Below are 12,543 nucleotides of genomic sequence, written 5' to 3'. Positions count from 1 at the left end.
ATAGTGAGACAGAATGGAAAGAGGAGCTGACCTATGTGAAAAGGGTAAAAGGCAGTGATATTCAAAATAAGCAGAGTGAGTTTTGTTTTGGTTTTTTTAAATCACTGCAGTATTTTTCAGTGGATCTAACTCAGTGCAACAATCACAGCATCTCATTTCTCAAAAACAGGGTAGGGAACCTACCCATATTTTAAAAAACACTATTGCTCTTGGTACCATACCATGTACAAAATGAGTTCACAAACCTGACGAGGATTCACAGACTGAAAGGTAAGCCCTATTAATCTGGAGATCTTCATATCAGAATTATGAAAACACTCACAAATAGAAAATGACATCATTTTAAACAGTGAACAATAATAAAGGCCTTTCTATAAGTTTATAACAAATAACCAGAATTTATTACTGCCACCCATTACACAAGGAAAATCTTACTAAGATAATGATCAGTTGGCCCTGCTCTAATGTGATTAGGGTAAATGGAAATTTTTTATAGTCTAAAGCAAAGAGGATTTAGAATATTATGACCTTGATAATCAGCTCAAAGCATTAACTATCACTGGGTACCCTTTGTGAGAATGTGTCAATCTCTTTTCCTTAGCCTTTTCAAATTGATTTTTAAAAAATGCATTATAAAAAAGAAGTTGGTCTAACCATCTACCAAAAGAAGCAGGTGTTAAGTTTTCGGGGCCATACATTTCTAAAAGTTGAAAATAATAAACACTTAAGAAGAAAGTCTGATGGCATAAGCTTGGCACATAGTGCCCGACAAATTTAATAAAATGATTCAAAGAACTACATAGAAGGGATATCTTGTAATATATAACTTGGTTCTACTCTTAATGGACTCTAGGACAGTCATGACAAATTCATGGGTCTTCTACCATGACAAATTCAAGGGTCACTTCATTGTCATCTTACCTGACCTCTGAGCAGCATGTGGCATAAACACTCTCCTTCTTTGACATGTCTTCTCTTGGCTTGCCTGACACCACCCTTTGGTTTTCCTCCTACCTCACTGGCTCTGTCCCTTTTGTGCAGCCTCTAAATCCTGGTGTCCACAGGACTTTATCCTGGGCCCTTTATCATCTTGAGCTCCACACTCTCCTAAAATGATCTCATAGTGACCCCTGGCTTCAAATACTAACTTTACCTAAATGATCCCCAAATCCGTATGCCCAACCCTGACCACTCACTGGAATTTCAGATTTGCATACCTGACTACCACCTGCCATTTCCACATGGACATTTAGTATTTCATTTTTAGCGTGTGTAAAACAGAACTCCTGATTTCTCCCCACGCTTCTCCCTCCAAAAAGTTGCTCCCTGAGAAGAGGGAATGCTACATGTTGAGAGCCGACAACAGTGCTTGACTAGAATAGGCACTATGTTGAAAGAAAACCCTAATCACAATGCCCCCTCAGACTGTGGTTAACCGCTGCATCATATAAACATTAACAAATGGAAAGATAGGGGCGCCTGGGTGGCTCAGTGGTTAAGCATCTGCCTTTGGTTCAGAGCGTGATCCCAGGGGCCTGGAATTGAACCCCGCATTGGGCTCCCTGCTCTGCTGGGAGCCTGCTTCTTCCTCTCCCACTCCCCCTGCTTGTGTTCCCTCTCTCGCTGGCTGTCTCTGTCAAATAAATAGATAAAATCTTTAAACAAACAAACAAATGGAAAGATAGCAATTAAAACATACTACCTTTTCTATAAAAAGAGAGGGCAAGGAGTAGGCAGTATTACCCAAAGTTCTAGTAAATGGTAGGTCTTACACTATAGACTCAAGAGGACTCATAGTTTCTGCCTGAATTCCTAGACTCTATCTTTGTCCCTTTCCAGGCAATCAGGTGCTCTAGTGTTTTGACTCAAGCCAAAGTTCCCAAGTGTGGGGGGAGCCCAGCAGGATTCTGAAGCACAATACAGGGCATGGATCCAAGAGGACGTGAAAACAGGCTCCTAGGGTCAAATCCAGTAGTCTGAGAACTTCACGGGCAACAGAGAAATAAAACAGGACCACACCAGGGCATGGAGTAGAGCCCGGAAATGACCTGAACAATGAACATGCAGATCCTGTTAGACTTCCGTTTAAATAATATTGGGTCATGCCCACAGCGTGGCAGGGTACAGAAGATATGCAATCCATTCTTTAGGCCCCAGAGAAGGATCTTTCCAGATTCCCAAACTCTTCCTGCCATGTCATTGCTTACAGCCTGTGTTCCCTAGCTCATGATAAATTCCAAGCTCTTCCGACTAGCATGTAGGCCCTTTAATATTCAAGTCCTAACTCTTCAGCCTCATCTCCTGCTACACTCCAGCAATACACGACATACCTTCCTAACAGATTCTAAGCTTTTCACTCTCCTTGTGCCTTTGTAAATGTTATTTTCCACCTGTCTGTTAAATTTCTTTCCATCTTCTAAACTTCAGGAATTTGTGCCTTCTTAGAATCATTAAACTTTCATTAAAGCTCCAAATGAAAATTGGGTTTTCCACCCTGCCAAATCACGTCTTCTTCCTGGACATGCTGCTAGACGGTTTCTCAGCCTTCCCTACAGTTTGAGGTCACCATGGCATTAAGCCCTCGATGGACAGTCAGGCCAGGGGTCCCCAACCGAACCGGACATCTTCATCAGTATAACGTAGAAAGAAGCCTTTTTAAAAATAGACAGTAGGTCCCATTTCCACAGCTTGTTTCACTTAGTCTGAGGTGGGGCCCAGGGGTCGAGTGGTTTGTAAAGCTCCTCGGGTCATTCTAATGTGCAGCCAGGGTAGGCGCTAAAGAAATCTGTGCAAACTATCCTATTAAATTAAAATACTGTCATCCACATGCTCACGTTATGCTGTATACGTACACTCAGGAACATACTTTTTAACTATACCATTACATTTTCTTTATAGTGTCTCCTCACTACATGCAAATACCTTCAAGGAACCAAATCTTGTCATTTTTGCATTTTCCCTTGCTGACATTTTTAAATAGCTCATTTTAATTTTGATAGAATATTTTCATGAAAAATCATGAAAAAGATACAATTACTTATTATACTTGAAACAGTATATCCATATGATCCTTTTCATTAAGAGTTGAGAGCAGGTCTTAAAGTACATTAGCAAAAATACTCCCCGCCCCCTGGCCCCCACTATTACTACTGCAAAGATGCCTCATCTCTGAAGACTTCTGTTCTCTTATTTAAAAAATGGGGGTGCCTGAGTGGCTCAGTCAGTTAAGCATCTGCGTTCGGTTTAGTCATGATCCCCCTCATCTGCTCCTCCCTCTCCGTCCTTCTGTGTGCACGCACTCTCTCTCTCAAATAAATAAATCTTTTTAAAAAATTAAAAAATGGAAAAGTTGGAAAATCCCCTACTTTCTATAGGCTAGATCTGGGTAAAGAAAAATCTAAAAATAAATGCAAGGAATATCTGAAGGTAGCCTGTATTTGTGATCTCATCTGATTTGGGAAAAAACAAAAAATTTTAGGAGAAATGTTACTTAGGTATATTCTTATGTAGTTCTCCTACATATAGGCCAAAGGTATAAAACAAAATAATGCATAGTCAAACGAAACAAAACTTATTGATAAAACCTATAATTTTATATGTTAAAATTGTATTCACAAGAATTTTTAATTTTTAGAGAAGAAATTGATTCAATATTACAAATCAGATATCTAAATTCATTTAAATGAAATCCGAGTCATCTAATTTATATCATGACACATTCATTTAAAAAACTGAACATGTGGGGCACCTGGGTGGCTCAGATGGTTAAGCGTCTGTCTTGGGTTCAGGTCATGATCTCAGAGTCCTGGGATCGAGTCCCACATCAGGCTCCTTGCTTAGTGGGGAGTCTGCTTCTCCCTCTCTCTCTGCCCCTGCCACTGCTCGTGCACACTCTATCTCAATTAAATAAAATCTTTAAAAAAAAAGTGAACATGTATATAAGTATTATGGCCATTTCAATTATTAATTCTAGAATTTCAAAAATCAGACACTATAAAATCAACTCATTCTTCAGATCCAAAGTTTCTTCTTGCTGTATCCTAAAACATAATTGCCACTTCATGACATTTACTCAAATATTTTCCTCAAGCATTCTGAGCTTTAAAATTACCTAGATTTGAAAAATATAACCTGTCATTTCTACAGCTTTATTTTCTTATTTTGCAAAGGATCTTTGTTATCAAATTTAACTGCCTCTGTAGGGTATGCTTTATTTCTGCCAAAATTGACAAGTTATGTTAAATAAAAAGTATTAGCAAATCACACACTACTAGTTGAGGGAAAAAAAAGAGGTGAAAGGCAGATAGCAACTTTCCCCGACCATTCTCATTTCTGCTGCTTCTATTTTCCTTTGACGGCCTTAATGCAGGTCTTCCAAGGGAGGACTCATAGTGAGAGGGGCAAGAAACACAGAAACTGCCTAGATTTGCTGATTTCTTTAAAACTCTTAAACCCAAAGTCCTTAAACTCCAAAGCTAAAATTCCTAGAGAAAGGGTATCATAAACCTATTTTAAATTTTTTCTTATTGGGGGGGGGGGGAGGGGGGAGGGCAGAGAGAGAGGGAGAACCAGACCCCCGCCCCCCACTCTGAGCAGGGAGCCTGATGCAGGGCTCCCTCCCAGGACCCTGAGATCATGACGGAACCAAAGGCAGACGCTTAATGGACTGAGCCACCCAGGTGCCCCTTGAACAATACTTTTTAACCATCTGCAAATTATTCCTGCTTATCTCTTAAAATATGCAACAGTTCTGTAGTAGCACTCAGAGTTCTTGTAGTCTTCTGAATATAAGCAGTTTGTGTGGAGGGATATTTAGAGGAAGATTTCAGTTAACTTTGCTTTTACTCTTGGGTAGATATGGGTGGGTCACTTTCTTCAGTTAATGGAATGAGATTATGAAAGATGAATGAAGGTAGCCTTGGGCAGAAAAGATGAGGATTCAGACAGCTGTCAAATTCAGTTACTAATTCTCTTAAAATACAAATTAAGCAGAGGAGGAGAGTTACTGTTGATACAGTTCTATGTACCCCACCACGCACTCTGGTCATGTAGGACTGGATCTCTCTCCAGTTTGCATGACCGTTAACCTCCATCTGCTAACTGCTATCTCAAACCACAGCCCTGTCTCTTCCTCATACTCCAGCAGCAACAAAGACTTGCAGTTCCCCAAGTGCCAATGCTGTTTTGGATACCTGACATGTGCTCACCCCTCCTCTTAGACTACTTCAGCATCTTATTCTGGTGTCTTCATGACACTCCTCCAGTCTGTGTTTCCAACCTCAAGAACACAGAGCCAGGAACTCACCACACCACTGTGGCATCTACAACGGCTTTTTTTTTTTTTTCCTTTTAAAATAAATCTAGCAAACACAAGGTCTTGTCTCTGTGTTCCTATCATTCAACACACTGCTTGGCACATAATTTCTTATAACTCCTTGTACATGATTATGGAGACTGAGTTAACTAATTGCCTTGAACATACTGTATTACCCTTTGTTACATTTTAAAAAATAGGTGAAAAAAATTTTAACTTAAGATTATAAAATACATACCTTTAATTTCAACTTGTTTCTTTACAGCTGTAACTATTTCCTTGAAAGTCACTACATTTCCTTAAAATTATTCTGAGATTAATTTTTGCACTAACAGATTGCTTTTCTTTCAATCTTGTTACTTTACTGTACTTCTAATAGTCTGGTGCAAGTAAATCATGGCTAACAATTTCAGATTCTTATATTGTTATGTTGCTCATTTTAGAATGAGCTCCTTCCTTCTCTACCCAATACTTAGTTCTGTAAATGTGCAGCAATACAAACATATGACTCTCAAACCAAAGTGTGACAGGCAGTTTTACTAGCACAATAGCTAGTCTATGAAATATCTGGATTGTTCTTATTCTTTATTTTTTGGTAAGATGTAATAATTTTTTCTTTCAATTATCCCTCGTTTTATAATTTAATTGTGATATCCTCTACATTCATGTTTTACTTTTAAGCCTTAATTTTAGTAATTACTAAGTTCCTAGCTCTAATCAAAAGTAATGTAACCACCTATGCTTCTTTAGAAGACAGCTTCCTGTTTTTCCATTCCTGACTCTGATCCTACAGTTCTGGGATGAGGTTATAACCACATGAAGCTCCCGTTGGCATCAGGCTGTGCTCTGGCACCGCTCCCTTCACATTCCGGTTTTTCCTTTCTTACGTAGGAGGGATTATAGGGCTGTTGCCACCCTGCACATCTTAGCAGAACAGTTCTCTACTAAGAGCGTCTGACCCTGAAGCAAGCACACATCTGTGAGATCTCCTAGGGGACCACTACCAGCAAAAAACAAGGGACCAGCTAAGGGTAAACAAACACAGAAGAGTTAGAGTTAGTAAGTCTCAAAGCCTTTCCTGAGATGTCAAGGAAGTGGAGTAAGTTTCACTGACCTATACCTGGAACAAGGTTCCAACGACTCAGATGGCTTTAAGGTCTTTCTCTACTCCTCCAACCCCTGCTCCACTAATTCATCTTCTCTGGCTATTCCTTTCCTATAATGGGCAGTCTGTTGTCTATGTTTTCTATCACCTTTTCTTTCTAAACCTCTGTTGAAAGACAATAGAAGAACAAAGATACACACGTGCCCCTCAGAAAGAAAGAATCTCAGCTGTTTTCATCCATTTTCATTATTTCATTGATTTCATAAAATGATTGTTACTCCAAAGTAAAGCTTTTCCTTTATTTATACAAGTATTTCTCTAATTTCTTCCCCAAGTCTATCAAAGAAATAATCCTTAATCCTTCTCAAATCTCAGAACCAAAGGAACTGCAGTTTGAGCTCAGACCTGTAAAGACATTGGAAGTCATCACTCCCATTCTTAAAATAAAGTGCTAAACAACCTGAAAATCAATGACTTTTCTGGGACTTGTCAGAAAACTGAGGTTGCAGGGCAAACCACTAACCCAACACCTGGAGGCACAATCAAAACCAGAGAGTTATAATACCCACAGAAGTCAGCGGAGACCATAAAGAGTAGGACTACTTACCTGACAAGTAATTTGGACAAACTACTGGAAGCTGAGTGCAGAGAGTGAGAAACTCCTGGGGCTGCAGTCAGAAGGGGGCTCCCCCACACTACAGTAACCCCGCCAAGTGCTCACTGTAGGGTTCCAAGAAAGATCCCCATGGGGACTTGGCAGGAAGGGGGGAAGAAAAGCCACTGTTAAACCTCCCACATTCTCTTACCTAACAAAGGGGTTGGACCTTGCCAATCATTAATAACTGTCCCTGCTGGAAAGAGAAAAGGCTACCCTCCACAGTCTTTTGCAGCCTTCTGATCTCTTCTACTGGGAAAAACAACACCAGAGTGAATAGGAGGCACGACTTCAAGGAAACAGCCTGGGGATGCTTTAAGCAAGGAAGGGAAGGAGGCACATGGTGCAGAGGGAAGCCATACTCCTTGACAAGGGACAGAAATACCTGTGAAGGCTACAGCTCCGAGACATAGGCCTACTCAACATCTGAGATGCAGTCAGACTGTATAACAGACTCTACTTCCCCAACACTCTACACCACAACACCAACACAGCTCCAGTGTGGCAGCGGAGAAGCTGTAAGACTCTTTCTGAAGATGAATACTTCGGAAAGCCTTAAGTCAAAAGACAAAGACAATAGTAGAAGAATTTGAAGCTTCTTGGAGCTACAAACATTACAATAAACAAACACAGCCTACCTTCCAGTCAGATGAATGTAAATCTTCACACTAAAGGCAAATATACCTCAGTTCTTATTATCTGATACAATAGGCCTGGCTTTCAGCAAAAACTTACAAAACATGCCAAAGGAGAAAAAGAAACACAGACTGGAGAGACAAAGCAAGTATCCCAATGGGATTCAGTGGTGACAGAGATGTTACAGTTATCCAAAAAAAAAAAAGGGAGTTTAAATAGCATATTAATAAATTAAGGGCTCTAATGGAAATAGTTAAAAACATGCAAGAACAGACTGGTAATGTAAACAAAGAGATGGGAACTCTAAGAAAGACTCAAAGGGAAGTGCTAGAGGTCAGTAACACAGAAACAACAGAGCCTTTGATGGGCTCATCAGCAGACCTGAGGATTTTGAGGAAGAGTCAGTGAACTTGAAGAAAGGTCAACATAAACTTCCCGATCTCAAATGCAGGGAGAAAAAAACTAAAAAAAAAAGGAAACAACAACAAAAACAACATCCCATAACTATGGGACAATATCAAATAGGGGTGACACAAACATAACTGGACTATCAGAAGGAGGTGAGAATGAGACAGAAGGAAAATCTGAAGTAATCACGGCCGAGAATTTTCCAAACTGAATGACAGACACCAGCTCACAGATCCAGAAATCTCAGACAATGCCAAGCAAGAGAATCATAAAGCCTATCCCCAGGCATATCATATTCAAACTCAGTAAAGTAAGACAAAGAGAAAATACTGAAGTCAGAACACAGGAGCTTCAAGCTTCTCATCAGAAATCACGCAAGCAAAAAAGATGTGAATTGAAACCTTCAGAGTGTTGAAAGAGAAAACAAAACAAAACAAAAGCTCACTGATAGTCCTATATCCAGTGAAATTACCCTTTAAACATGAAGGAAAAACAGACTTCCTCAAACAAAAACTGAAGAACTCATCACAGTCATCCTGCCTTGCAAGAGGTGTGAAAAGAAGTTTTTCAGAAAGATAAGGAAAATGACACCAGTCAAAAACTTGGGTCTACATAAAGAGTGTCCAGAGAGAAAATGAAGGTAAAATATAAAAATTTTTATTTTTCTTGTTTTCTTATTCTTAAGGTCTAAAAATTAACTATTTAAAGCAATAATAGTAACAATATACTAGATGATAAAAAACATCAGGGTAATGAAGGACAGAAATATCGGTGAAATAAATGACAGATGTCACAAAGCATGGGAGGGAGGAATTGGGAATTCTCTATTATAGGACAGCTGTACTACACTTGAAGCCTTAGAGTGTTATTTGAATATGGACTTTAATATTTTAAAATGCAGTTTGTAAACCCTAGAGCCACCACTAAACAACCCCTAAACAAGTTTTAAAAAAAAGAAACCAAAAGACAGGTAGTACATCACAGGAAAATCCCATAAAATGGAATCACATAAAATGCTCAATTCAAATGAGAGAAGGCAGAACTGGGTGGGGAAGGGGACAAAGAACAAATGCAAGGAAGGAAGTGACAACACTAAAACTGCAGAACTCCAGCCAACTATATCACTTTAATATCAATAGTCTAAACATAGTCATTAAAAGACAGAGAATGTCCAAGTGGATTAAAAAGAAAAAAACAAAAACCAAGAGGCAATTCTATGCTGTCTACAAGAAACCCACTTGAAACATAAGGAATCAGATAGATTGATAGTAAACAAAGACACCAGGCTAACTAATCAAAAGAAAGCTGGAGTAGCCACATTAGTTTAAGACAAAGCAGACTTCAGAAAAAAGAAAATTATCAGGGATAAAGAGAGATTTTAGAAAATGATAAAGGAGTTAATTATATAAAAAGATGTAACATTGTTGCTATTAAAAAAAAAAAACCTGATAGGTCCACTGAGAGGATGTTATGACCCTGTAACACCCAGTGTAAATTTCAATACATTTGTAATAATTCATTTTAGAGGTCCATCTGCTCTACTAGACTTCAACATATGGAGATAAGGAGAACTAATGTCTTCATTTGCTCAGCTTGGTTTCCCCAACACCCAGCAAGTCAAAAACTTGAATAAATACTCAATAAATACCTACCAAATGTGTGAATCTGATTTCACCAAGTTACGCTCATCAATATTTAATTGTATGAGTTACTCTTTCATTAAAAATACAAATCCCCAGTTGCATTAATCTTTTAAAACAGAAGATTTTGGTTTTACAGTCATCTTCCACTATTATCAAGTAACTACCTGGTTTAATAACAGTGAAAACAATAATGATGAATGCATGAATTGTTCACAGGCTTAAGATGCCACATTGCTTTACTATTAACTGTCAAGTTATTCATTTGAAGTAATTCACAAGTTAGTAATGCAAAGCAAATGCTACACATAGAATGCAGAAATTAAGATTTGTGAAAAGATTAAAAATAAATGTAAATGTATGTACATTATAGAAGTGTAACTCTAAAGCATGAATTTCAAAATGCCTAAATTTTGTCTATTTAAATTGTATATTAGGGCATAGTTAAATAATTTATACCACTAAAATAAACAAAATGCAAATATGAAATGAATATATTAGACAAATCATAGGGCCCAAAGATGAAAGATGTGGAACATGATATTTTATTCAATTTGTCCTATGTATGATTTGAATAACAACTGAAGAGAAAAAAATACTTTTTATTTGGTCATCTCTAAATTATGTAGTTCAGCAACATTTTCATTCATTTCTATCTGGCTGAGTTAAAGAAATTCTTAAGTTTCAACTCCATAGAACTCAGAAAACCAGCATAACTTTATGAAAAAATTTTTTTGCATTCAGAAATACTTGTTTATTATAAATTGCCCAGCTTTTTTTTTAGATAACAGATGATTTTCATTTCATTATTTGGGGCATGCCCCTTAAATGACCAATAGGTAAAAATCTAATGTCCTAACAAGGCACATGGGAATGATTATTTACAGGATAGAATGTACTGATATTCTTCTCCCCCTATCAAATAATTCTTTCAAAGTTTCTTTCAAATACCACTACTCAATTTATCAAAATTTATTTTTACTCAACTTTTCAGGCAAAGTGATTATAAAACATACAGTTTCATAGGATTGTAAGTATTTCATGTTCAATCTGAGCCAGGTGGAGGAATGGGAAATATGGACCACTTACCTGACATGCATTATAAAGGAGTTGGTGTTCTAGTTTTTTAATACCTAGAATCTGCTGAAACATCTCATAGAGTTGTTCCTTGCTCAGAATAAGTTCAGACACAGCACTTAGGGCCATTCTATTGGATTGTTTGCACATGTCCTCTTCACCTCTGTAAATGGCATCATATTTGGCTATCCATGAACTGAGCACTGTCTCTTTGCTCAAGCCATCAATTTCTGGCAGACTCCGCACACGTTTTTCTATGTTTTTCTTAAACACCTCTCTGAAGTCATTAGCAGAACATCCTCCACTCTGAACCATTCTGGCCACTCGATCACTCTTCAGAAAAACCTAGAAAACACAAAAAAACACAAAAAACCAATTTACAATTAGGCAGGAACACTAACATTCCTTGCTTTTAACAATCCAGCCAGAATTATGACACCAAATATTCTACGATGACTCAAAATGTTTTATAACACATGGTAACTAATGACGTAAAGAAGGACCCCATCCTTCTAAAATGAAGAAATATTTACAGGAGGCAGTAATGAAAGCTGAGAAACCATAAGATGAGCCAACCTGAACTACACGCATCCTTACCTGAAGGTCATGGGCATCTCTGCAACTGAATCCTGTCAGAGTTAAGCAGGTAACTGGAGATGTAAACTCAACTTATTTATCTGTACTTTAGAGTTCTGGCTAGTTTTTCAACAGGGAGGGGGTTCCCAATTATTTGAGTGAGAATCTGAAGGCCAATAGCGTGGTATCCAAGTCAATACCCAGCATGTATAACTTAATCAAACCTGCTCCATAGCTGGGGGGTTAGGGTGCAACCATCCCCATCCTTGATTTCACCAGTCCCCCGATTTCTTGCACATGTCTCACAGCTGCTGAGAGTGGATGACAGAAAAGCAAAATGTGTAAAAAATGTCTAGATGTTCCCTAATACCAGGTAATAACATACAAAGACAACCAGAGAGAGAGAGAGATTCATGAAATGGATAGGAAAAGATAGGTAATAAGGTCTTACTGTGCAAAACGTCAGAATTGGCCTTAAACCTCTCCTTTCTTCTAAGTTACTGACCCAAATGTCAACAAATATCACTGAAGATTCATTAAATATCTATTCCATCATCAATAGTCCTAAGAATCCTCTATGAAGCAGTAAGACTGCTTGTATTCCTGTTTTTCCTATAATGACAAAAAATTCTTCCAAAAGAGCCGGTAGGATTATTCAGTGCAGTCCGCATGATTTATATCTGTTAAGCTTATGAAACAAAAATCAGTGTCAACTTTTACCCTAAGAACAGACTTAGAATAATGGTACTCTAAGTTAGGACCCCTACTTGGACTAGACTATTACTAGGTCTGTCTGGCATGTGGGTAAGCAGCACACGTGTTCCGTAAAGTGGCTTCACTGGTCCCACTGACCGTCACCTGACTCCAAACCTTTCCCCAATGTTTGATTTCTCCCCTTTTAGAGTCATTCACACAGAATGTTATTTCCTCTCTTTGCTCAATGGCCAAAGGATTCCTGAGTACCAAACATTTTGACTAATACACTGAAATAGGGGTTGTAAATTCTATATTAGGCAAATATTTAACACATACACACAATGTTTCTTCTCTCTTTACCAGCTGTGCTTCATCACTATAGAAAATACTTTATTTATTTATTTATTTATTTATTTATTTATTTATTTATTTATTT

General features: G+C 38.1%; 1 protein-coding gene across 3 annotated transcripts in view; it reads right to left on the bottom strand.

Moving 5' to 3' along the window:
- Window positions 1–12,543, bottom strand: part of CADPS2 (calcium dependent secretion activator 2) — a 528,567-nt gene that overhangs the window by 310,723 nt on the left and 205,301 nt on the right. For all 3 annotated transcript variants that reach the window (XM_040644062.1, XM_040644063.1, XM_040644064.1), the window contains exon 3: window positions 10,848–11,180. In XM_040644062.1, coding sequence (XP_040499996.1) covers window positions 10,848–11,180 — 333 coding nt within the window. The remainder of the gene's footprint in view (window positions 1–10,847; window positions 11,181–12,543) is intronic.

Source organism: Ursus maritimus, unplaced genomic scaffold (genome assembly GCF_017311325.1).
Source record: "Ursus maritimus isolate PB19 unplaced genomic scaffold, ASM1731132v1 scaffold_3, whole genome shotgun sequence".
Taxonomy (NCBI): domain Eukaryota; kingdom Metazoa; phylum Chordata; class Mammalia; order Carnivora; family Ursidae; genus Ursus; species Ursus maritimus.
This window is presented reverse-complemented; position numbering and strand designations above follow the sequence as displayed.